At 40.7% G+C, this 27,844-nt stretch overlaps 1 protein-coding gene across 1 annotated transcript; it reads right to left on the bottom strand.

The window, feature by feature from the left end:
• Window positions 1–692: 692 nt before the first annotated feature.
• On the bottom strand, window positions 693–27,123 carry LOC143109945 (uncharacterized). Its single transcript, XM_076272755.1, has 6 exons — window positions 26,862–27,123; window positions 26,295–26,490; window positions 18,131–18,336; window positions 12,305–12,405; window positions 10,562–10,787; window positions 693–3,408 (listed from the first exon to the last, which is right to left on the bottom strand). Exons 1-6 carry the CDS (start codon window positions 27,121–27,123, stop codon window positions 2,996–2,998), a joined length of 1,404 nt encoding a protein of 467 aa, XP_076128870.1. The 3' UTR covers window positions 693–2,995.
• Window positions 27,124–27,844: the final 721 nt, after the last annotated feature.

Here is a 27,844-nt window from a genome sequence, read left to right as displayed (position 1 = left end):
ATCTAAATATTAATCTAAGTGTGACATATAATCTAACTAACTTTGGTTAAATTGTTTTACAGATTTGATAACGACTGACTTAAAGAAGGACTTATGGGCTAAATCTAACTGATTGTATGAATTTCTTCATCTGAAAATCTTCCAAGTTCCCAAATGGTTTAGGATTTGTGTGGCTGTATGGGTTGTGTGCTGTTTCTTTTTGTTCTATTCTGCTGTCTCTATAAATCTGACCAGGAGCGCTACATTGCTTGAGCAAGGTGTGAGGATTTGAGAGTCTGGGGGAGTCCACCTGTAACTGTTGCTTTCAGCTCAATGTGGCTACAGTCATCTACTCCAGTGGCGATGTCACACAATGTCCACAGCTAGATGACTTCAAACTACGACCAGAACCCTGCAACCAGATGATCTCAACTCAAAACCTCTACACCCAAATGACACCAGTTCCAGTCCAGAAGATTTCAACTTCACTTCCATCTCCAGTCCATGCCCCAAGACCATTCCCTATTCCTAGCCCATTCCCTACTCCAAACCCATTAACATACCCAAGCCCATTCCCTACTCCAAACCATTAACATACCCAAGCCTATTCCCTATTTTTAGCCCATTCCCTACTCCAAACCCATTAACATACCCAAGCCCATTCCCTAGTCCTAGCCCATTCCCTACTACAAACCCATTACCACCCCCAAGGCCATTCCCTGCTTCAAGCCCATTACTATCCCCAATACATACCCTGCTCCAAGTTTAATACCTATTCCACATCCAGCCCCAGTCCTACAACAAGATTGTGCTGGACTGGGATATGCGAGAGCATGAAAGGCCAATGGGGAATTCTGAATTAAAGCCAAAGCAACGCGATTGACATGAGACCACAATCACCTAAATCCAACAAACGGCTCAGATGAGGAAGATTCATACACCGCATTGTACACATCTAGGGACGGTAACACCAGTTTCTGATCTTTTACTCTAAGATAAAACCATCAAGGAAGAAACAAAGAGCATAATACCAAAGAAAGAAAAATACCCTTATAGAAGTAACAAAGATCCCATTCATGACCACATCAATGCCTGTAGCATAAGCAGGGCCCACACCAAAAGAACCATGAAATTAACACAAGATACCAGCAACAAGATCAGTAGGAGAACCAAGAACTCAACGACCAACTATGCAATGTGACTAACCGTGCTGGTGAAGACCATCAACAAAAGGCTTTTTACCTTCAACAAGCAAATCATGAGTGTGATACTACATTAAGTAGTCAGTATGTTGTTTTTAATCACCTATTGTACATATGTTCAAAACTATCCATTAATCTTTTGTGTTAAACGAAAAGATACAATCAGTGTGTATGAAAAGTGTGTGTACTAGTACTGCATTATCTTGTGGGTGTATAACATCAAAACCATATGTTGTGTGTATACCATGATGGCTTAGTCAAAAGCAAAAATACGACACGGAAATGCATGTTCACTGACATGTTAATGATGATATTCCTTCTTACCTCTACCCATTTTGATACTCTTATAGTGTACAAAGTCAGAGACAGTAGCCAGTATAAGAAATAAGAATGAGAAAGGAAGAATACTTTTTAGTTTGTGAGACTATGCAAGTCTCAAAGGAGGGAATGTTGTATAAAATTATCACTATGGTTTGTAGACATCATGATGAGAGAACGAGTTTGAAACTGTAAAGCATGTATTCATATAACCTCAATCATAATCAAGTAATACACTGAAGTTATTCCTAGCTAACATACTTTTATAACATTTTAAATAACAAGTTTAACTATTACTAATAACATAACGAAGCCATCCTACCAGAATGTGCACTCTGTATCCCGATGTCTCTTTTTGCTGCCCTGTGTCTCATTTTGTTGCACTGTGTCTCATGCTGCCTTAGCCTAGGCCTTTTAAAGAAACCAAAGTCGGCCTTGAAGCTGCCTTGAAGCTGCAAGATAACGCGTACACAGGTCGAGCTCTACTCATAACAACCAGTAGGAGAGTACAGGGGGGCGAACGATATTTAACCCATGCACAATGTATGACCTGTGATCACTCTATACTGTACACCCCTGAACTTTCCGTAAACTTAAGGTGAAAAGTTCGTACCCTTGGCAGCAATATTGCTGACTTGCGAAGATAAGAGCGAACAACGATCCTTTCATAACGCCATCTGTGGGTTCGGGGTAGTGTTGTGTCAGCATTTTGGAGGGGTATAAGTAAGAGAGTTCTACCTTTGTTCGGGAGTGCGATCGTGCGATCCACTCAGGCTTTGCGCTATGTAGTCATTAAAGGAATTTTTGCATGGAACTCTGCCGGACTTTTGCGCCTTCTTTTTGGGACAAGTTTTTGACTTCAGCACTTATAATGGTGTATTTTTGTTACGTTGTAGGCAAGATGAATTTCTGGCCTGAGTCTGAATATCTGCCACGACAATTCCGACTTTGAAAATTGAGTTGACTGTGAAATCACTAGAAAATCATATGGTGTAAGGCCGGCATAAGTTACACTTCTTCAATTTCAACTACTAACCCTATAAACTCAGGCAGGGGCTTTGTATGCATGTGTCTGTGTACCAGAAATGAGCCCAAAACCTTGAATGCACCATTTGTGAAAATTAATTTTGATGATATAATTTCAAAAAATCAATCACATCACTAGATAGTATATATTTAAGTTCCTTCGTATTGTAAGTCTTATAAAATAACCCAACCATTGTTACAATTCTCTTATCAAAAAGGCATCTAAAACTATACATTTGTCAGTTTTGTCCACAAACAGATACCAGTGTGCAATGGTGTTTAATTAATGAATCATTTTGTGGCTATTTTGTGCTTGGTGGAAATACCAAAAAAAATGTTTGTCCCCTTATGTGTGGAGTTTAGTGTGGGTCCGCAGATGTCTAGAAATCCACTAATCCACTTGTGTTACTCTATAAGTATATTTATATAGAATTTGAGACTGTGTGAATGTGTGCGTGTGTGTGTGTCTTCTAGGCTTTGTTCAGCTGTGTGCTCTCGTCCCCCTCTTCCTCCACCTCTTCCTCGCCTTCTACAGCGTCTGACTCATGGATAAAGCTGTATCGACGGTACACAGACCCATCTCGGCTGGTGTACACAACGTCCACTTCGTCCGCACTGTCCTCTGGCTCTGGAACGCCATGAGGCATGTTCCACAGGTCCTGCCTGTAACCCGCCGTCCCGCTCAGCCTCTCATAGCTGCGTCCCCAGCACAGCCGCTTGCGGGCACGGGCCTGGACCAGCCCGAACACGCCCAGCGCCACCAGGAGGGCCAGACATAGGACTGTGGGCAGCGTGGCAGCCGTGGGGTGAGACAGACTGGACTCTGGACCCAACGCTACACTCTGGTCCCGCTGATCCACCGTAGGGGTCTCCACACAGAGAGCTGTTGAAGAGAGGAGAGACAGACAGAGAAAGGCTGCTGTCAAAAGATTATTTATTCTTATCTGGCCTCAGTTCAATTTAAACATTCACTTATCAGACATGTTTTTAGTGATGTTTTTAGTGTCCTATCCTGCCCTTTGTGTAATGTAATAGACTGTATGTGACATGGCATGTACTTCATGTACATGACCTAGTACTTTTTCCTGCACACACACGCACATACACACACACACACACAGAGAGAGAGATTAAGGTCAAAGTGCCATTCTCCCCCCCTGGGTAATGGTAAGATTAGAAGAATAGCAAGCATATTGAATTTACCATATTTTTAAATCATAGGTGTAGATTCTAGCCCATAGTATCAACAGACATGTCCATGACAACAGACAACAGCACATTTCCTGAAGGGTAACATACTGCATTTCACTAAAACCAGATAGTAGATTTTAGTTGGTGGGCTTTCTAGGTGCTAGATAAATATGTTATTAACCAAGACAATGGCATGGTAACAAACATGGCCATGCCAACAGACAACTTCTCTAATGCACATTTTGCTAGGCCCCAAGTCGTATGTACTTCTTTCCACTAAGTCAAGTCAAGTTTATTTATATAGCGCATTTCATACACAGTAGTCATTCAATGTGCTTTATATAAACAAAAGCAAACAGTAATAGCAAGTAAAAGCATAAAGGGCAATAGTCAAAGAATAGTTTAACAGGTAAAGATCATAATAAAAAAGAAAATAATTTAAAAATAAAGAATAATTAAAAAGGCAAAATAAAAGACACAAGGTAGAATCACTTTCGAGGCAGATTCAGAATTTGTAACTCAGTGCAGTTAGCAGAAGGCATCTGAGAATCAGTTTTTCTCCTGAGACCTGAGAGGTTGAGAAGGTGTGTACTGCTGAAGCATGATAGGTATCTAGGTCCTGCTTCATTTACTGATGTATAAGCAGTAGTGCTTTAATGTAATCTTGGTCTAATGTTAGACTACAGTGCAAAAATATCACCATGCATTCATAACCTCGTGATTCAGTAAGAGTGAGCCCAAAACATCGGAAAGTATGTCTTTTGTGACATTTCTTTATTTGCAATTTGTCAAAAACAAAAATGCCAGCCGTGGAAACAATTGTGGCAATTTCCTACCACGTCTGTTTAACTGAAGCTAATTTGGGTGGGTTTCTCCCATCCCCATACAATGACACTTCTCTGTCTTTTACGGCCATGACTAAAACGTCATCTCCTCGGCTGTGAACGCTCCTGGTGCTCGTTTCTAGAAAGCGTTGTTTGCTAACTTGCAATCTTGGTAGGCCGCTCCATCGTTCTTGGATTTGGTGTTTCTAGAAAAGGGAGTTCGAACTCTCAATCGCAAATAAGGACACAAAGGAAACAGGTGTAACAATGTCGTTGTTTGGTCGCAAGTTGCGTCGTACCACGGTGGTTGAGCAACGTTGTTGCTAACTTTTCTGGAAACAACCCCCTGGTCTGCGCCTGGCAAATCAGCCATTATAATAGCAATCTGCCATAGAACAAGCATGCCTGCTTTTCAAGGGAATGTGAGATGACGCTCTGGGGGTCATTTCTAGAAAAGTATATAGCCTGGAGAAATTTCTGGGTATCGCAAAATTTATCGACTGTCTTGTGGCTAGTTACTCTACATTGAGACCAATAGGTAGAAAGACATCAGTCAAAAGCAATTGAATCTACGTGTCACACTAGTTCACCTGCAGGTACCAAGAAGCAAGAGGCCAATCTCACATGATAAGAAAATCGAACCTGACGCTGGGATAACAAGTCACCTGCTTTAGCCACTATTTATCACTGTGCTGATTTTAAGAGTCTGTGAAGATTATAATACTTATCAAAAAGCAAGGCATTACTCAAATTAACATGAATAGCAAGAATGAGCCAAGTAGGGGAGTCAGTCTCTTAATCCAAATAAAGCTACAGGATAGATCAATCATTGAGTCACAAGATAAACATCCACTTCGCAATTTTTGGTTAGGCAGTTGTAATTTTTGGTTAGGCGCTCAGGACTCCAACTGGAACTACCAAGGAACGACACAAGTGCGACTGCCCAGGGGCAGTAGTTCACTTCAAATGACCAAACTTTGCATACTTGTTTGCGATGGAGAGTTCGAACTTCCTTTTCTAGAAACACCAAATCCAAGAACGACGGAGCGAACTACCAAGGTTGCGACTCAAGTTAGCAAACAACGCTTTCCAGAAACGAGCCCCTGATTGGTTTATTGCATGTTACACCCAAACCAGCACCTGAGATCCGCCCACAAAGTTACTTGCATTTTGCGTTTGATACTTGCGTTTCAGTTTGTTAAGATAGGGCCCTCAATATTAATGCATTTATTGTAAGTCAGCAGACTTACGGTCCAAGGGAACTAAGAGTGAGACCAGTGGACTTGCACTAGCCTAGCAACAGCGAACTCTGCAACTACAAGGACTGGATGAAATGTGTTGAAAACGGTCTCCACTGATAAATATCACACTGGCTAACTTAGAAATGAGGTCCTATGTCCAAAATTTCTAACGACCCCTTTAACAGACAGAAGCACGACAGGGCACGCCCCCAATGAAAATGAATGAATGGAACACAGAACCTCGCTTCTCTCGCATCAGTCACTGACAGTAGAATGCATTGGCGCAGCGCAGGAGCAGTTTGTGATGTTTACTGAGTGTAATCTTAGGTGATGTAATGTATGAAAACTAGTATTGCCAGGCAACACTACAATGAAATGGCTACCGGTATTGTATTATAATAGCCTGGGAAAAACCCAGACGTACTTCCGGCAAATTCGAGATTCGCTCTGAAAGTCGGTCTGGCCAAGAACCCATAGAGCTGGTAAGTCCCGCCCCTTCCGCTATCCCCGCTGGACCTCTAGATTGAAAAATCGTTAATGCAAGTGAATGTGAGAAAATAATTATTTTCTGGTCCCGTTTGAATTTTGCCATGAATGTGAACATATGTTGTCTGTGAATTTTTAATATAAATTTTCGTGTAAAGAATGCTACAATTGAGCGGGTAGAAGTTTGATGCGGTTAAACTTTGTGTGAGAGCACTTTGTGGACTACAACTTTCCGCTAGACGACAGCTAACTAGTTTCCCATAACAACCACCAGTTGGTCGAGATGTAGAGGGTTATTAAGATCGACTTTGAACACAGTGAACCATACAACTTTACAATCACACTGTATCATAGTGTTAATGTGTTGAGTGAAGCTAGACATGTTTCGAATATTTTTGTTACCATGTGTGTTTATTCCTGCCGTTACAAAAACTAGCATCTCAGCTAATGTTAGCGATTAGCTCACGTCACAGGTGACATGTAGTCTTTCTCGTTATGTCTTTTCCACAACTGATAGCCGAAGAATCATATAATATACTGTCAAACTCGTAACATGAAAAATTATATTAAAAATTCACAGACAACATATGTTCACATTCATGGCACAATTCAAACGGGACCAGAAAATAATTATTTTCTCACATTCACTTGCATTGACGATTTTTCAATCTAGAGGTCCACTGGGGGTTTAGCGGATGGGCGGGACTTACCAGCTCTATTCTAGCCCATTTCCAATTTTCCTAGATCGAGGCACCAATCAGAACCCTTGATGCGGGCTTTACACGATGACGATAGCGCACCCTGTTGAAGAAGCATGGCTGCTGCCGCTTGTTTGAAGCTGATATCACGCTGGTTTAAGACAGGGAGTTAGACGTTTCTTAACTGCTTCCTTATGTTGGAATATGCAACATTGTACAAACATGTATGTAAGGGATACCTATGAGATATCTGCAACTGGTAGGTAGGCTACTGAAAACGGTTTGATATTCTGTTAATTTATAGGACTATAGTAGCTGGACACGTAATCGACAGAAAACACATAGGCTACTTTTGAATTGGTGTGCTTTCCGAGCATAACTCGAATGCTACACTTCAGTGTTTGCCTTGAAACGAATCCGGCATAATTGCTTTGAACGTTTTAGTCTCTCGTCCCCCATTCCTGCTTTATACGTCCCGGTCAGCCAGAAAAGACGAATGAAACAAAATGCAATTGTGTTTGACAGAGGGCAGATGTAAATTGCTAGTGACAAAATATTAGCTTTCAGTGTGGCACGATGTGTTTGTAAATTAGCCTACGTTTAATTAAAAAGTGGTTAATTCTTCCTGCTTCTCCCTACAACTAGACAGTGTTGCAAATTGTGTGTTTCCGTCATGGGTCTCTTTCGTTGCTCTGATTGGTTTTTGGCCTCTCCTATTGCGTCCGAGGCATTTTGATCGGCGTCCGTTTGGGAACGCCCTTTGGAAATGGGCTGTGAACGAACCTTTCCCAGACACTCTCTTAGTTACGACTGAGAAGGGTCTGGTTTTAAAGGGACACCAGGCAACGTTTTCGTGTTAATTACTCATCTTCGTAAGTCGGTATACAGTATGGTTAAATGACTCATTACAGGGCGAATGAAGACTCTCTCGCCCGCCCCTACTGCCTGTAGGAAGAATATCCCGCTTGCAAGTTCAGTGTATCGTACCCGGCGACCGAAGCAGTTTCAGTTTCCATCCTGCATCCACAGCACAGAGGGAGGCTAACGAAACGCTAGCGATTGTTGCAAACGTGTGTATAATGGCAGAGCCGGCGAAGAAGCAGCGAAAACCCTTGACGGAAGATGCAAAGAAAAGGAAAAGAGCTTCAGACCGAGCGAGGGGAGTTTCGTAGAGAAAAAGCATCAGGCTTGCCTGGTGTCCCTTTAACCGGGCTAGTATTATAATGCAATTGTCAGCCACATTGGCATAAAAAAATAGTCATAATTGAAGGCCTAACCACTCAACGCACGGTCCGCCACTGGTGTTAACATTACTTATAATGTGCTGCACCGTTAAACATAAGCGGCGTGCTTCATAGACAAATTGCAAATGCATTGTAGCTTTAACAAAAGTGAAAAAAAGAAAATGTCATTGTCCAAGTTGTGACAAGTTGACAAGTTATGGGGACAATAACCTTATCTGTTATCTCTAGAGTTGAAAGAGATAAGGTTTACTGGCCCTCAGGAGCGCCTGCAGGAATAAATGCTATGGTACGCACACCCACCTACAGAACCCCCCCCCCCCCCCAACGCGCAACGCCATGATACATAGTAGGCTACTAACAACATCCACAATATCTTTACAACAACAACGCCAAACAACGACCTATTCATTTGGTCATTTATTTATTATTTTTTTGTTCTAGCGTACTGTATGGCTTTAAGCAGCTAATGCTAACGTTTATGACAAGCACACCAATTTTGCAGCGGCTTGCCCATCTGAAATAACTCCTAGCTTTGCTGTCTCCGTCCTTTCTGTTTTCATTGTTTAAAAAAAAACTCATGATGAATCTTGAGTTAGTGAATTAGCTTATAACATTGTGTGCTGATAACAAACAACTATAGATATCAAAAGAAAACAACAAGTAGCCATAGCCTACAACTTCTGTGTGCGTATTCGCTCTCCTGCTCAAACAAAAGGTGTGCGCATGCATATACAGTAGTTCTGCATGAGTTGATTTTGATAATGTGTTTACAAACTGTTACAGTAAATAGCCTAGTAGCCTACTGTCATGAAGTTAATGGGATACTGTTCAGAGTTGGGAAGTTATGGTAGGCCAATTTGGTGTGAATACACACACACACAGGGGAAATTCTCTCTTGTTGTTGAGTAGCCTGATGGTACATATGGTCTGATGGTCTTACACCTGCAGGTGCGCCTGCTGGCCCTCATATATCAATCAAGTGTAGGAACCAGCGCAGATCTGAACACAGGAATGCCTCAATAAGCGCTTTCAGACATACGTGTAAGACCGGAGGTTCTGCCGATGTTAAACGGTGGGGCCGTATATTCTGAACGACATAACCGGTCATGTGGAAGTCCGAATTCACCCGGTGTTTATACTACTCCCCCCCTAGTATTTCCTCCGGACATTATGTAAATGTGCTGTGTCTGAATGAAGCGTAGAACATGCGGTTAAGATTCACACCTAGTGAGAGGGCGTGTTGGTGACGTTTCTTTTGTGCGTCCATGTGGTTAGATCTGACTTAAATGCCAGTGTTATGATGGAGTGGCATAATGCTGTCCAGAAAATCTCCGACCTGGAAAGATGCAGAGATCACGGAGCTACTGTCCATGAGGGCATACAACATTTTGATAGAACACATGAAGGGAACGGCAAGAGACGTTGTAGCCTACAACTGCATGGCAAGGCCAAACAAATTCAAAAGACTGAATCACCATAAGCAGAAGGCGCTGAAAAGGCAGTAGCCTACAGCGACGTCATTGACGACAATAACAGGAGTATTTAATAAATTGTTAGCCAACACGGTTTTCTGTTCATTGATACCTCGCTGAACTCGCTGATATTTGTTGAGCATATATGCCTAGAGAAAATGAAAACGAAGAAAAGCCAACTTAGTTACAAGCTCCTTACGTAAAAGCAATAGATACATGGGGAGAGGATGCTTTTGGAAAAAATAAACCATGAAAAAATGAACAACTTCACTGTTATGTTAGTATTTTGTTTATTGCTTAAAAAACGTTGTATGATGCAGTCTTGAGTTAGCCTACTGAATTGGCTGGTAGCCTACCATAAAGTTTGTGCATGCTCTCTCTCCAACGCAAACCAGATGTGGGGTTCTATAGCCAAGTAGCCTAACTCTGGTACATAACGTTGAAAACAGATAAATGTGTTTATTCGAAGCACACATACAAATACTGTTTGCATACTTGACTAGCCTACTTCAAGTATTAGCCTACGCACAATAGATTTGTCTTCTTTAGCCTACATAATGCATAGGCTACACGTTGTAAACAAAAAGCAGCTGTGACAGGCAGTGGCCGCATATATTCTGCGTCATATCTCGCATCTTGTGAACTCTACAAGCCCCCACCCCTCACTCGACAACCACACGGAGATTCTGTAATGTGCGTGTATGTCGTTCACACATACGTCCGTATAAGATCAGTATTAGGTCCGCAGTTTAGCATCATATCTGAATCATCCGAAGGGTAGGACCTCCGTTTGACAAACCTCCGCATGTACTCCGGAGGTTATATCTGAAAGCGCTTAATGAGAGCCACTTTGAGCACACACACACACCCACACCCATACCTGTGCCAGGGTCACACACACAGCAGGTCTCATCTTCCTGCTCCCCTTCCCTCTGCTCCTCCTCCTCCTCCCTGGCCGCATGCTGGCGCCCAAGGTCCTGCGGGCAGCAGCGGACACAGCGGCCTTCCATGGCGTGGAGAGCGAAGCCGGCATGGCATGTCAGGCAGCTCTGAGGGCCGGCAGCCGAGCAGTGTCTGCAGGAGCCGTCACACGGCTCACACACCTCCTGGGTTGGACAAGAACAACACAAACTGTCAGTCTGCTGGATGACCGAGGGATTTTTACAGAGCTGCTCTGTCAAGAATGCTATGGTTATGGTATTTAGCTGACGCTTTTGTCCAAAGCAGTATACAAATAACAATAATACAATAGTTAAATTTAACAGTAAACAATTTAAAAAGTTGGTAAGACTACACCAAGGAGAACAGCAATAATAAACAACAATGTCAATTCAATCAATAGCCTAATGAAAATAAATAAAAACTATAATACAAACCATAACGCATAAGAAACGCTTAATAAACTAAGTGCAGATATGCCTTTGGACCCATCTTGGGTAACCTGTGTGCATAATGTACTGTGTACGTTTACTGAGGTAGTAGGGTTTGTTTTGTATTTTTAGTGTATCTACAGTACATGCTCTTGTAAAGGAATTTGTGAATTGTGCCTGTGAAAAGCACTAATCATATATCAAAACGTCACCTATTACCGTCCGTCCCCTATTTCCGCCCTCTTACGTGTATGTGTCACTTAATACTCATTTCTATACAAACCAAGACGGCGGAGCTGTAAACAGTGTTGTAAGGCTGCGTCTACAAATCCGCTTGGAGCACCAGTGGAAATTTGATTTTGCGACGAGAATTCTCGGTCTAACCATTGATGTGCCGTGTGAAATAGGGCACCCACCAGCCCAGCACCAAACTCGGAGCGTGGTAAACAAATATGGGGGAAAAAACAACAGGTACACATCTAACTAGTGTAATGATACAAAACTAGGCATTGGTCAAGTCAAGATTTTGAAAGGATGATGAGTACACTGCAAAAAATAAAGTCTAACCAAGGGTTATTAAAATCAAAAAATCTTTTTGGTATTGTTTGGTATGAAGGAAGAGACTTGCCTAGTGTTCTCTCTAAAGATCATTTTGACTTAATTTAAGAACACTTTGACTTATTTTAAGGAGTCTTATCAAGACAAATTTACTTAACACACTGGCAGAAAAATGTGCTTGTTTTTAGGACAAATTTGCTTAACCCACTGGCAGACAAATTTGCTTGTTTTCAGGATGAGACGTCTTAAAATAAATCAAACTCTTTTTAAATTAAGTCAAATGATTTTTACAAGAAAGCACTAGATAAGTCTCTTTATACTGAAAACAATACCAACTAGATTTTTTTATCTTGAAAGATTAATAAGACTTTGTTAGATGTTATTGGAAAAGCAATTTTTGCAGTGTAAGTATGACAAGGGTGGAATATGATGGTTACGCTGGCTGTCGCATGCTTCAGTATCCCATCCTGATCCCGGTACCCCCGGGATCGATTCCGAGTCAGTGTCAATTTTCATTCCCACCCCCATATCTCTGTCTCCTACTCACTCACTGATAGTCGAAACCCACTGAAGACGAAAGCCCCAAAAATATACATTTAAAAAACATCCGTAATTGTAACCAAGCCTGGAGGGATCCAGGAGGGTACTGTGTGTCTGTGCACATGTGCTTGGACCTCTAGTGACCACCAACTCACACTCAGGGATAAGTAACGACTCTCTTCACAGCGGGGGTAGCACACACCCTTCTGCAGAATACTGCCCCAGTCACATGTCACACAGCTCTGAGGGTTGGAATCTGAAAACACAAACACGCACACACACACACAATCAAATATGAAATGCACTCAACAGATAATAAAAAAAAACATTCACAAATCAAATATGAGCACATACAGACAAACACAAACACACACTCAAGCACACATACACACGAGTGAAGACATTCAAATACACACACACACACACACACACACACACTTCATTGGGCTTATGCTCCACATGTGTCACTCCAGGTGTAGGTGCATGTCAGGTCTGTTTGGAGGCTGGGAGAGATAATCCAAATCCAAACATCCTGACTGCCCACAATGGGAGTGTAACAAGCATCAGACCATGGGCCTGTACTACAAAGGGAGCTTAACCTACCCAGATGTAACCCAGGGTTACTTTGTTAAACCGGGGTTGACAAAACCTGGTTATCTTAAGTTGTGTTAATCGGTACTACGACGCTGATTATGAAGTTGATTTGTTGAGCCGGGGTTAACCTAATTGGAGTTTGTGCGCGTTCACATAAAAGTGGCGGGTTGCAGCGCAAGTCACCACTTTCAATGATGACGCGATCACCTTATTTTACGGATGAGGAATGCACAATTATTATGCGAAGTTATGAGGAATTAAAACCCACTCTACGACAAAAATCAAATACTCGGCAGTGAACAAAGCAAGGCAAGGCTGTTGGCAACGTATTGCAGATCGGGTAAATGCCTAAAAGTAAAGTTTTATTTTCACATGTTCTTCAAATATGTGTTACGGAGGATTAATAGCTTGCAGAATGTCTGAAATGAGTTGAAATAATTAAATTGCCTATTTTGAGTTCATAGAAATGCCTACAGATGCAATACAATTTAGAAGTGGGCATGCATATAGATTACAGTAATAGGATAATTGAATGTTTAAGTAGCCCCCATTGACTGATTTAGTGTATGCTTAATCCTGTGAACATTTCAGATGCAACACCATTGCCAAACGCACATGGCAGCAGGTGAAAATGAAACACAAAACACATTATTCAGAATAGTAGGTTTATATAGTTATAGCTTGCATTAATATTTCTTATTGTGAAAACATGTAGGCCTAGTATGCTTATAGCCTTCACTTGGCCTCTGTTTTACAGCTAACAAGAAAAAAGTGTCTTTGAACACTACTTAAGGAGTGTTTTACAGTAGCAGAGGAGTTGGCCATCGCAAATAATAGTGGAAGGCCGATTGTGGAAGGGGTTGAGGGAGGCATTCGGTCGGATTCTGGTGCTGTGGAAATGTGTAGCCTTTATGTGCAGGGTACAGTAATATGACATTCAATTCAACAAGTTTGTTAAAATGGTGATTTTAATTGATTAGGCCTAGGCTATGTCCGATTTATTTTAGGCTATTCTTGCTCAGATGTTCAGCATACTGTAGGCTAGGCTAGGCCTATGTCCGATTTATTTTCGGACATACAGTATTCTTGCTCAGATGTTCAGCATCACCGATTAGATGGAAAACATGAATGTCCACATAAGGGCATTGCTATGACGGGTGACTGCCTAGATCATCTGACAAAGATAACGAATTCCCTCGACTGACAATGTGGGATAATGTTTAGTATACCTTATATACATGTAGTGAAATCTAATTGTCATCTCCTTACTCTGACCCTTGTGTTTTCTGAAACTCCTATGTTAGAATGTTTAGTTAAATTAACCCTTGTGTCAGCGAATTGTGGGTAACCCTCAGGATGTGGGGTCATAAACATTTCTTATCTTTGTCAAAACACCAGATGGTTAAGTGGGGTCGTAAACATTTCTTATCTCTGTTAAAATACCAGATGGTTAAGTGATTAATGGAGGGTGACAACTTGTGATTTTCCATGGGTGTGGGGTAAGGTATAAGAGTTGGCTTCACCCACAGATGTGTGGGCTTGTTACTTTGACATTTCATGTGGGTAACATGCTCCCGGCGTCGTGAATAAAGCTGCAGTCTCACACCAGTTGTCTTGGATTAATTTTGACCACAACAATCTATATCTTCATAGAGAATATATATATATATATATATATATATATATATATCAGAGGAGGCTCCTTCATTGAGGAAAGGGAGGAACACCATCCCTAAAATTTCAGAGAAAAATAAAAAATATATAAAGTGAATTACTAATCTGATAAATTACTGTTAATATTACTATTTTTAACACTTTGAATGAACAAAATCGTTCCCCTAGGTCAAAATGCCAACAGCACCCCCTATCGCAATTGAAAATTACTGTATGGAGGAGCTTCCTCCTCAAGCCCCTCATTGAAGTCCATTATAAACGCCTCGGACCCCAGCGGCTCGTGAATCACGTCGTTTTCAATAGACCTCTGAAGTTCGCCTACAAAAAAGATCCAAAACGGCCATCTTTGCCCATATAAGGAGATCCGGTTGTTAATTGAAGCTAACTACCTATGGCAAATTGCATTGCAAGTTAGCTCTGGAGTAGCAAACATCTAAGTGTGCCGCCTTCACTTGCCGGAGATCACAGTATCCACTCGAAGGCAGAGGACAAAAGTGTGTTCAGGAAAACGTCTGCATTTCAGACTTTTTCATCCCCACGAGACTTTAACAGGTGCGATTATTCAAAATCCCCATGTTATTTTCCCATAGGAAAAATCGCCAGATACCGGATGTCAAAGATGGCAGCTTTTTTGTAGGCGAACTTCAGAGGTCTATGGCCAAGGGAGGAAGCTCCTCCGTACAGTAATTTTCAATTGCGATAGGGGGTGCTGTTTTTAGCGGCAACGGTTCAAGAAGGTTATCTGCAGTCAAACTACGAAGCTTGTTTTTTGCTCGTGAAATAAACAGTACAATGGAATCAGAGGACAATCTCAAATCTTTTATACATTCAAATACACTGATAATGTTTATCAAAGCAGGAAGACAAAAGGAAGCAAACATTCATATTCCAAAACAAGATGGTAAGTGTAGGCTACTGAATGCTAGTCAGACAAATAGGCTACTCATGGCTAACTGGTAACGTTAGCACAGAAAACAATCAGCCATAGCCTACTGCTGGCCTGTCACATACGTGGACAGTTCACTTGGTGATAAAACAGTTGGATATTTATGCGTTGTTATAATCATCCAAGTTATGCCTTAACTAAACAATTGTTAAATAAGGTTCTTGTTGTTATGTTCTTGTTTTCACCGTTCTAAATGTATCTTTGGATGGTAACATTGTTAATGAATGTTTCAGACCATGATGCATTCCTTTAATGACGTCTTCAATAACATTTGCCTTTCGAGTATGCTTTCATAAATTCCCACTTAGCTACTACAACCTGTCTTTAAATTATAGCGATTTGGCTTTAAAAACAATAGCATGTTACAAATAACCACATTTAAGGTCTATTTTTAATGGTAAATAGTTACATGGTTTTATAAAACAAGTGTCTATTTTTATTATTATAGACTTTTCTGCCAATGTATTACACTGAGCAAAACCTCCAGACTTTCCGTAATTTTGCACATCTGGAAAACAGTATTTCATAACTAGACCTACATATCTTCCCTGACTTCCCAGACCTAAATTTACATGTCAATGTCAGAACAGCATTTATTGCACAACATTGTAGCATTTTAACTGGCATAGTACATACTGCTGCTATAAATGTGTCTGGGTAGGCGGCCTACATACTCTATTGTTCACATATGCCACCAAACACCATCACAACCTCACATTTGCCACTAACGCCAATCAAGCAGACATTCCTTCCTCCGTTATTTTTTTAACCACCAGCCGCCACTGATATATATATATATATATATATATGGCGGTCTCTAAAAAGGGCACCTCACGATTTGCGCTCCGATGTCGTATGGATCATCCAGGTACGCCGACATAGTAGGGTGTGGTTAACGGAAACCTCGGGTTAACCAAGAACATAACCTGCTTGGAGCAGGTTTGAGATGCAGCGTAAATTGCCATGGCAGTAGGGCTGGGACAACGCGTCGACGTAATCGATGACGTCGACGCAAAAAATACGTCGACGCAAAATACAAGTATCAAATATGAGCGTCGATTCGTCAATTGTGCTGCTAAATATTTTTAATGTTACACCTTCAGTGTTTTCCATACATTGACTAATCTGTGGCTAGGCACCACGAAATCAAAACCGGCCACCACACATTGATGTTCTATGTTGTAGGCCTACTATTTAAATTAAAGATAAGATAAAATAATTTCATTGAGCTGCACTTTTTACTCACAGAGCCTTTCCTCGCCCGCTGCTCCTCCTCTGCATGTGCATTTAACAAAATATTCACGATTGTTGTTGCCATATAGAAGCACTGCATACTTACAACCGGACCCGCGTCACACAGAGCAGGTTGTTTGCGCCATGCCCCTTTTGAGGGGAAAACATTCCCTCAGAACAAGCCAAAGTGAACCGGTAGACATGCCGAAAAGTTGCAGGTGGGTTAGGCTACAGCTTTGCTGGCAAATAAATATTAGCCTAGTTATTAAATCTTTATGAAATTATAATATCGTTCATTAGTCTTCAAAAGACAAACAACTAACGTTACACCAAAAATTAATCAGACCAAAGAAAACAGAAATCTAGGCTAACACTTAACGGCTATGACAGAAATTATCATATCTCGGAATTATCTAACTAACATACTTTACATCTGAGCCTGTGAGTCAACTACACTACATTAAAATTCAAATATGAAGGGAAAAATACAGGAAAACAATTTAGTTACTTACCTGGAGACTCGATGAGAGGCTACGAGTAAATGTCCGGGTATGACTGAGTGGGGTTGTTGCACCACTTCGTACTCGGGAGACTGAAGGGACATGTTTTTTATATTAATTGAATTAAGCTTTTGTAGGTATCTTTCACGGTCAACGACCGGCAAAGTGGTTATGTATTGAGTGGTCATATTGATTTGTGGTATTTTTTGTTATTATTTACTCCTGCAATTTCTGTACGAATTACGTTTATTGACCCTAATTTGCGTTGGAGTTAATGAGATGGGTTGTTTGTTTTCCCCCCGAAAGGGGCGGGAACGTTTGTCACGAGTCAAGTTCCCGGATGTGCCGGTCTAACGTATAGGGCTTCTTTAAAGAATTCATGTTTTTTTCATTTAGATGTGTAAATAAACATGTATAAGTTGCTATTAGTGAATTAATGGGGAGATAATCGAATCGAACTGAAAAAATGAATCGTTAGATTAATCGATGCATCGAAAAAATAATCGCTAGATTAATCGTTTAAAAAATAATCGTTTATCCCAGCCCTACATGGCAGCATACCTCGGTTAAAACCTATCCACTTTTCGTAGTACGGGTTAATCGGGAATTTACGCCACACGTGATCAAGTTACTCTCGAAGTTACCCAGATAAGCCAGTAACACCGCTTCGTAGTACAGGCCCCATATGTTTTAGAATTGGAGCACAAGCATCCTGCTGCCTTGCCCTCAAACAGGATCAGTGTGAGGACTTTAACCCTTCCACTCTATGTGTCTGCTATGAGTTGCTAAACCAACACCATCCAAATGAAAAGGGCAGTCCACATTTGTAATTCGGAAAATGTCTTTCCTCAGTAGCACAGGAGAGAGAGGTGTGATTTCATTGGCTCAAGTTGAACTCAAGCACTAACAAGCTTTCTCTATCACAGACTCCATCTTCACATAAAAAAAAATCAGTGTGTGTTTTTTATCGACATTATTCATGTCCGACATTATTCATTATTCGTCTGTTTTGTGGCCCTTTGAGAACCGATCACCTGTGCAGCTCTGACAGCTGGTGTGACACTGGGTGCAGCGCTGTCCTGTCTGGTAGAACCGCTGTGGGCAGTGTTCCACACAGAGCCGGGTTCCGTGAAGTTCTAGCAGTGGCGCGGGACAGGCCTGGCAGGACTCAGGTCCAGGACCAGAACACTGATCGCAGGAACGGTGGCATTTTTCACATCGGTCCCCATCTGCATAGAACCTGGGAGAAGGGAACCAAAATCTCTTCACTATTGTTTTTCTATCACTTCACTGTTATATATTCATTATTCTCATCTATCTATCTGTCTGTGTGCCCATTTGGCCAGAAAAAAACACACAGAGTCTACTGACTCATCTGAAAGAACAAAAGAACTAGTCACTGTATCCTCATTTTACAATCAATGTTGAGAGTTGTTGAGTTGTTGAGGGGGAACACATGTTCACACATGTTCAAAGACAATGTGTTCCTGTCTGAAAGTAACCTAACACATGGATTAGGTGTTCCCACACTGTTTCCATGTTCCATGTAAATGTAAATGTTCTCTCTGAAAACAGGTTTAACGTTGCAATGGTGGCAATGTGTCAGTGTTGTATGCAGTGTTGCCAACTATTTAAAATAGAAAGTACCTAAAGCCAGCTCCAAAAGTCGCTAAATGTTGCTAGATGACGTCACACACTAATTTGCATATCAATTAGGTGACCAGGTCGTGACCACCCCCCCCCCCCCCCCCAAAAAAAACCTGTGATGGCCCTTTAATTCCCCTTTACACCTGTTTGCTTTTCTCCTAGGCCTACTGAAATAGGCAACTTTAAGAGCCTAATTTAAATATATTTAATTTAACATACTTGTATATTAGGGTAATTGATACACTTCTGTACATCTTGTCATAGTATACACCAGAATGAGCATTAAGTGGCTGAAAATCAGTCATTTCCAACCTATTCCCAACTGTTGCATTTGCTTTGCACAGCTTGAAGTCTGATTATAACTTCACCATAGGCTACACACAATTAGGGATGTAATGGTATGAAAATTTAACCTCACGGTTATAGTGACCAAAATTATCACTGTTTTCGGTATTATCACGGTATTTTTAAAAGTGTGTTCAATATGTTCAGAAAGCACTCATAGGCCTACACAAGCTGAAATAGTTTCAAAAAGTGTCCCGTTCAGTTTTTCATGTTTAATTGGCTATGTGCTTATCACTTAACTTACCCTACCATGACTTGGAGGTTGCTATTACTGTTATTTGGATCCAATGAGTGAGACCAGGCTTGGAATTTCACCATTCTGGGGGCAAGGCCACTTGGCCTTCAGTTGGGCATATTTGGTGAAGGGCACAAAGGCCACATAGGCTATAAAAAATATCAAAGTTGTATAGCCTATTCACTGCAGTAGACCTGCATCACTGTATGAAACATTACAAAAACATGAAACATGACATATTATATAGAACTGCAAATCATCTGAACATCTAATATTTACAGATATCTAGGCTATATTTAACATTTATTTTATATTTGGCCTGTTATGAAATCATGTATTGAACTATTTAAGCACAGTTCAGCTTTAAGAAACTCAAATAGCCTAGATGTATGCTTAGCATTTTGTGATCTACTTTCACAAACTCTTAGTCAGCTGTCCTCTGATTTATCGATATATAGGCAATATTTGTAACATTTATTTTGTATTTGGCCCGTTATGAAATCATGTGGAACAATTTAAACACATTGTAAAACTTAAAGCCCAAATTTGGAGACATCCATGCATGTCGAAATGTACTGCAAATTCAAAAATTACTCTGGAACGGCTAACTGTACAGGGGACTGCTTTACACAGGGATTAAAGTGAAAAAAAATCGTTTGACTGAACTTTTTTCAGGCCATAAGTCATACATTCTTCATATATACCTATAGAGATAGCACCCCTTTTGCGGTCGCAACCTATTGGTTTTTAATGTACAAAAAGATGCAAACAGCAAAGTAAAGGGAGTATTCGCCTTATTCACACGACGGCCATTGTTTAAACCAAAACGAGGCTACAGGGTACACTTACTATATAATTAATGCCACCTACAGGCAGTGTTGGGCAAGTTACTTCAAAATCGTCAAAGTAATTTGTTACATTATAATATTACTGTCTCTGAATTGTAAGGCATTACACTACTATTGTATTACTTTTAAGTTACTTTTACCAAAATATCTAGAAATATGGATTTGGAATTCTAAATGCAGTTTATTATGCTCAATGCAGCTCATTGCACTTCTAATGGAGGGCGATGTGGTATAACATAATGACTAAGCTAGGCTTAAGGCTAACAACAGTAGAATGCAATAGGCGCAGTGATGGCTCACGATGCAATACAAGGAACAATCATAGCCAGAATTTTGTTAAAAGCAGACAAAAGGTCGAAGTCTGGTCAATTGTGATAGAAATGCTGTAACTTTAGGCTTAGGCCTACTCATTAAAATCAACAGAGAGCCCACTACCTGTATATTGTAACCCAAAACTTGTCAAGATAGGCTACACAGTGCCGCTGCTGGCCATTTTGGTGCCCTAACTGGTGAAATACAGTATTAACCTAAGTATGTCATCATATGGTCAACTATAAAGATGTAGGCTAATCTGCCTGTTCCCAGGGATGGGTAGTATTTCTGAAACATGTAATATGTAATTCAAATACAAAGTAGTATTTTGTCATTTGTATTTTATTTGGTTGAAGGAAATGGCTCTGTATTTTGTATCAAAATACTTTATTGGTGTGTATTTTTGTATTTTAGAAATACTGCAAAATACTATATGTGAAACACACTAAAAAAAGTAGATACTACACACAGGTGTAATGAATAATTGGTAATTAGGCAACAATGGTTTATTTTTATCGCAATCAGCTAATGTGAGAACAGCTGTGTTCAAAGACACTAACAGCTTTTCAGTGACGGCTATTGTTGAAGCATCAGCTCTGGTCTGAAGCACTGGTGTGAAGTCGTACGCAAGTAAAGATGAGCAAGTTTACCTGTGCAAGTTCACATAAGGGCACCGACAAAGGCAACCATGTCCTATTGTCTCCATGCCAATCTTTAACAGAAAAAATGTCAGATATCTCAATGAACCACAATGACATCAATAGATGGTAAGGTGTTGAGTGTGTTTGAATTCCCTTCCTTGTAGCATCCATTTCTGCATTCTACAGTGGGGACAAGTTCACCTTGTTTAATTAAATAACAATTCTATTTCCTTATTAGCTGCATACTTGAGGTTGGAGATATTAAGGCATATCAAGTTTCTCACATACTGGAACTTCAAGATACATAGCCTTATGATTTTCTTATTCAGTTCTGCACTGGACTTGAATTACGAAATTCGGCACAGATACACAATTATGATTTTGGCCTATTGATTATAATGTGGTTAATTGTAAGCTATGTCAGTCGTTTTGGATAAGCATCAGCTAGTTGACTAAATGTAAATGTAAATTCTTGAATTATTCTTCTGATCACACTACATGAACTTGCATACGGTATACTATTTGGTATGACGGGCCAAATTGTATTGTTTTTTACTATATAGTTTTAATAGGCTAAATGTTTGGGATATTAAAAAGCTTTTTTTGCAGTGCTTTCATACTTCCTTGAAAAAAGTATTTTGAGTATTTTCTAAATACAAAAATACAGTATTTTATTTTGATACATAATATGGTTACTGTATTTTGTAGTTTATTTTGATACATTAAAAATGAGGGTATTAGGTATTTTATTTTGAAATACATTCTGATGTATTTTTGCCCATCCCTGCCTGTTCCCAGCATCAGAACACTTTGCGATGGTTAGCGTGTCGTAATTCAAGTCCAGTGCAGAACTGAATAAGAAAATCATAAGGCTATGTATCTTGAAGTTCCAGTATGTGAGAAACTTGATATGCCTTAATATCTCCAACCTCAAGTATGCAGCTAATAAGGAAATAGAATAGTTATTTAATTAAACAAGGTGAACTTGTCCCCACTGTAGAATGCAGAAATGGATGCTACAAGGAAGGGAATTCAAACACACTCAACACCTTACCATCTATTGATGTCATTGTGGTTCATTGAGATATCTGACATTTTTTCTGTTAAAGATTGGCATGGAGACAATAGGACATGGTTGCCTTTGTCGGTGCCCTTATGTGAACTTGCACAGGTAAACTTGCTCATCTTTACTTGCGTACGACTTCACACCAGTGCTTCAGACCAGAGCTGATGCTTCAACAATAGCCGTCACTGAAAAGCTGTTAGTGTCTTTGAACACAGCTGTTCTCACATTAGCTGATTGCGATAAAAATAAACCATTGTTGCCTAATTACCAATTATTCATTACACCTGTGTGTAGTATCTACTTTTTTTAGTGTGTTTCACATATAGTATTTTGCAGTATTTCTAAAATACAAAAATACACACCAATAAAGTATTTTGATACAAAATACAGAGCCATTTCCTTCAACCAAATAAAATACAAATGACAAAATACTATTTTGTATTTGAAATACATATTACATGTTTCAGAAATACTACCCATCCCTGGGAACAGGCAGATTAGCCTACATCTTTATAGTTGACCATATGATGACATACTTAGGTTAATACTGTATTTCACCAGTTAGGGCACCAAAATGGCCAGCAGCGGCACTGTGTAGCCTATCTTGACAAGTTTTGGGTTACAATATACAGGTAGTGGGCTCTCTGTTGATTTTAATGAGTAGGCCTAAGCCTAAAGTTACAGCATTTCTATCACAATTGACCAGACTTCGACCTTTTGTCTGCTTTTAACAAAATTCTGGCTATGATTGTTCCTTGTATTGCATCATGAGCCATCACTGCGCCTATTGCATTCTACTGTTAGCCTTAAGCCTAGCTCAGTCATGTTATACCCCATCGCCCTCCATTAGAAGGAATGAGCTGCATTGAGCATAATAAACTGCATTTAGAATTCCAAATCCATATTTCTAGATATTTTGGTAAAAGTAACTTAAAAGTAATACAATAGTAGTGTAATGCCTTACAATTCAAAGACAGTAATATTATAATGTAACAAATTACTTTGAAATGACAGTAATAAGTAATACATAATACATTACGATTTTGAAGTAACTTGCCAAACACTGCCCCTGGCACTTTCATTTCTTTACACCATGGCTTGTTAGTTCTCCCCCATTTCCAACAGCTGCCCATCTCCATTTATTTTTTAGCTTTTGACACCTGCCTTCCTTTAGCAACAACGCATCCATGACAGCTAGTGGCCTTGCCAAATAGACGCAAATTACGCTAATATGCGAGGTTCTGGTAGGCATACTGGTTATGGTTTTGTGCTATAAATTAATAATATTTTATAGCAAAGTTTTAAGTTGACTATTTTGATTGCATGGTTATTTTTTGTCAACATACACTCACAACCTACTGTCGTTATAAGTGAGGCCTAAAGCAAAATAGGCTACAAGGCTGTCTGTGCGTCACAAACACGACTGACCCCCTTACTAAACAGTTCGCGATGAAGACAATATTATTATTATTTTATGTTAACACGCTGTCAAAACCTTCCGTTGCAAATTGTGAAAAACATTGTTGTAACGTTACATGTCATAACAGACGGGATAATACATTGCATACGGTTTATATTGCGTCGCTTTACACATAATGTTAGTTGCATTGATTAAAAACTGTAACAATAATAGTAGCCTACATGGGGTGGCATAGCAGGCTATCTGTTCAAGTCATAGGTGACACCCAAAATGAACGACCTCCCCTGACAAGAGTTCGCGATAGTAAGAAATTGTCTACATTGATGCACGGAAAGAACAGCCTAGGCCTACGCTTCTTCTCCGAATTCGCACATAGAGCTCACAATATCATATCCAAAAAAGTTAAACGGATTTGCCAACCTCATCAGCTGTCTCGATTGTGTCACTATAATCCAACTTTTAGACCGTTATTAGTCCTCCATATGTGTTCTTTTTTTTAAGCAAACGCCCCAGGCCAACGAGACAAGCGTGTAGCTACAACATAAACAAAGCGGAACTCATGGCTGAGGTAGGCTAGGCTATCTTCTTGAGCCGTCACTGATTGAGACACAGAAAGTTCTCAAGAACACTATTAGCAGCTAGGTCTTTAAACATTTATCATCACACACATTAATTCATCGGACCTAATATTTGTAGTTGCCTTAAAAAAAGGAAAGGAAAAGAAAAGGTGATAGCCGCCCCCCCCCCCCTCCTATTTTTTTCTCTCATCGGATCTGCATCGATCTCAAATATGACATTTCTAAAATCAAATTGACGGAAATCCGTCCTACGACGGAGAACTTTAATCCTTGAGGCTTTACACCTTTATGTTCGGTAAGGTCTGCTGTTTATTCTGATATATGGTTTGTCATGTGTTAAACGAAAGGTTCGTGAAGTATTGCACCGAGAGGAATGGGTAGGGAGATGGATGAAAACCTTCAGTAGAATTTATGATTAAATTTAATTATATTATTTACGTTTCTCGCGAACCGTTCACCACAGCAATTCGCGGCTAACATCGTTTAAAAGCTGAGAAAAAGCTCTTTCATGTGATACTTGTGATGTCTGTGTGATGAGTAGGCTACTTCGTGAGTAGTTCAACAGAAGAATAGGTGAATTTAGACGCACTTTCTTTCTTGCGCTGTCACTTTCTCTACTGCGTAAAAGAAATTAATTTGCGATGTGAATGCTAAGATTATTTTGACAGGCCATAGGCTAAATAAAATTCGCTATTAGTAGGATGCAAAGCAGAATATTGAAAGAAGGGCACCAAGGGCACCGTAGCCTGTAAACCTCTGATTTTCAAAGGGACATCACGGCCAACGGAAGGGGCAAAAACGTGGCCGCCGTGAAATTCCTACCCTGAGTGAGACCAAAGTAAGTGTTCGAAATAAAACTTTAAGCTACTGTGTTCTTCTGATAACGTGAGTGGAATGGATTTAATGTGCACGCGAACATAAAAAGACGCAGAGTGCAAATTATACAGTGCAAGTTTTGCGCCTGTTCCGCCTTTTAAAATCAGGTGTAGCCTAATCCAATTCGCAGTTAAAACCATCAATTAGACAACAGAATCAGTAGGGTACCAATTTTGCTTCATTGTACCAGGCCTACTGTACGTCAAAAGCAGGCTCGGATGAAGCTGGGAAGGATTAAACACACGGTTTCAACACCGTGATAATCAACCGTGATAATTATGATATTTCAAAAGAAAACGGTAATTGTTATCGTCAACATTTTTATCACGGTTTATCATTATACCGGTAATCGTTACATCCCTACACACAATTTAACTTTGCAACAATGGCTATATTTTGGATTTATTTAGTTAATGTCAATCAGACAGACCGACATCATTTTTTTTTCCTCAGCCAACAGTCTGTCCTGCATTGACAACATTGAGGCGACATAGCCTAAACGAATACTTTAGGTTTTTCTAACTTGTATGCTCAATTTTGAATTGGTTGTGAATAAAGTTGTAGCCTACTTTCCTTTGTTGAACGGTGCTGGAAAGCGTGTCCCTGTTTCCCTGTCATCATGTCATTGCTCTCGTCTCGTTGACTCTGGTTGTAATCTCACCCGAAGTTGCTGCACCTTCCAATAACGTTGTCTGAGCTGTTAGATCTATAGAACATCTACTTTCGTGGATAACATGGGCTGATACTACATAGGCCAGTCACTACTTGAATAATCATGGGGCTACGCTTTGGGCGAACTCGATGTAGGGTAATTCACAAACGAAACAGGCATGAGACTCTTGCACAGCACAGCCGAACTCACTGCTCACTCATAAGAGTAAAAAGGGACGTTACATGCCATCACATCAGAGTCTCAAAAAGTCTCCAAGAACGAAAGAAAAAGTAGCTAGATTTGTCGCTAGTCGTTTTTTACAAAAAAAGTTGCTTGGGGGGTCTGAAATCTCGCTAAATATGGCGACAAAATCGCTAAGTTGGCAACACTGGTTTTATGTTGTGCATTGTATGTATGTGACTGTGACTACAAATTTCCTGTTTAACGACATTTCCTATCTATCTATGTAAGTATCACATATCACATCACATATCACATGCATCGTGAAACTGCCGTTGCCATGGGCAACGTTTGACAGTACTCGGGTGGCTCTTTGATTCCAACCCTTCCTCTCTTACCCCGTAGGGCAGTGGGAGACGCAGAGGTGCAGCAGGCGGAGGTAGCCCCGAGAGCAGGAGGTGCAGTCTTTGGGTGAGGCCCCGGAGCAGGTGGCGCAAACGTGGTCGCAGGTGGAGCAGAAGCCGAGATCCATGCCGTCAGCCTCCTCACTGGCAGCGTAGCTGCCCGCTGGGCACTCACTTACACACAAACCCTCTGCGGGCACAAGGGCACATGTGAATACACACACACACACAACCGCACACCACAAAGAACACATAGTGCACATGCTGTACAATATCACAGACATTCCCCATAACTGGTTAGATCAGTGGGGCATTCCACATCACATTTCATGGTGCCATGGTTTCATGGTTTTCTCAGACATGAACTAAAGGATGTCTGTATGGTGACAACCTGCTGTTCTCAAGCATTCTCTGAATTGGAAATGGCAAAAGAGGCAAATACTTAAATTTGACTTCACACTTAACTTATGCAGTATATATGCCAGAACTAAATCAAGCTGAAAATGAATACACAAAAAAACTAGTAGTGGTGGGCCGTGTACAGCTGCGAGTGAGTCTTACTGTGGAGGTATCTGGGCAGGGCACAGGTCAGGCAGTCAGCAGGTCCCGGCCCCTCGCAAGACTGGCATTGTCGGTGGCATGCCTGGCAGGTGAAGCGGTTGGCATGCAGGAAGGTCCTGGACGGGCAGCCTGAGTCACCGGTCACTCCGCACATCAAAGTGTTGGGGTCGAGGGCCAGGCCCTTGCCACACTGTGTGCAGAGGTTGGGCTCAGGTCCTGTACATCGTGCACAGGTCTGGTGGCATTCTGACGCCAACACCATTACGGTAACAAGGAAAAACAGAACACACCATAAGCAAACACACAGTCTTTGACTGGTATTCAGCTTCACACAGCTAGAGAAAGACAAAGCCAGTTGTTTACACAGAGCGGCACGAGTATTACATATGGGAACATATGGGAGCTATCCACAGATTAGAGATAAGTCATGTTGACTCTGTCATCGTTTTCGTCAGAGTCATAAGAGGGTGGTGTGCTGCTTTGTGTTTGACTTAGAACCCTAGACTGTTTTAAGGGCATTTTCAGTACCTTTAGTTGGAAGCATTTATCCTGGTCATCATGGGCGTAGGTTTAGGGTGGGACGCTAGTGACTAGTCCCAATCAAAATTTTGAGATGACAAAATTGTCCCCACCAATAGTTTAGCGAACACTTTGTGCTATTTGGACTATTCCTACGGCCAGGACGACAGTAAAAGAAACACTGTCATTTGATTGGCTGAAACCGAAGGGGGTTTATCTGACACACACAACAGCGTCAAAGCATAGCCTAGGCCTTCTTTGACACTGTCAGAAAAGCTAATCCTAGCTTCTGTAATCTTTCAACCAAGGTTAGGAGTCATGTTGAATAGGGGTGTGCCGCACAGACAGTCGCTTATAGCACAGAATAGAAGTCACCATGTTACTGACTGTTAATTGGGCTACCAAACTTGCAGTCACAATAAACAATGGATCTGAGACATTTTCCTGTTCCTATATTCTGTTTA

Source organism: Alosa pseudoharengus, unplaced genomic scaffold, assembly GCF_046254945.1.
Source record: "Alosa pseudoharengus isolate Yale_2024_CS ecotype anadromous, Long Island Sound unplaced genomic scaffold, YU_APseudo_1.1 YU_APseudo_1.1_scf_10, whole genome shotgun sequence".
Lineage (NCBI taxonomy): Eukaryota > Metazoa > Chordata > Actinopteri > Clupeiformes > Clupeidae > Alosa > Alosa pseudoharengus.
This window is presented reverse-complemented; position numbering and strand designations above follow the sequence as displayed.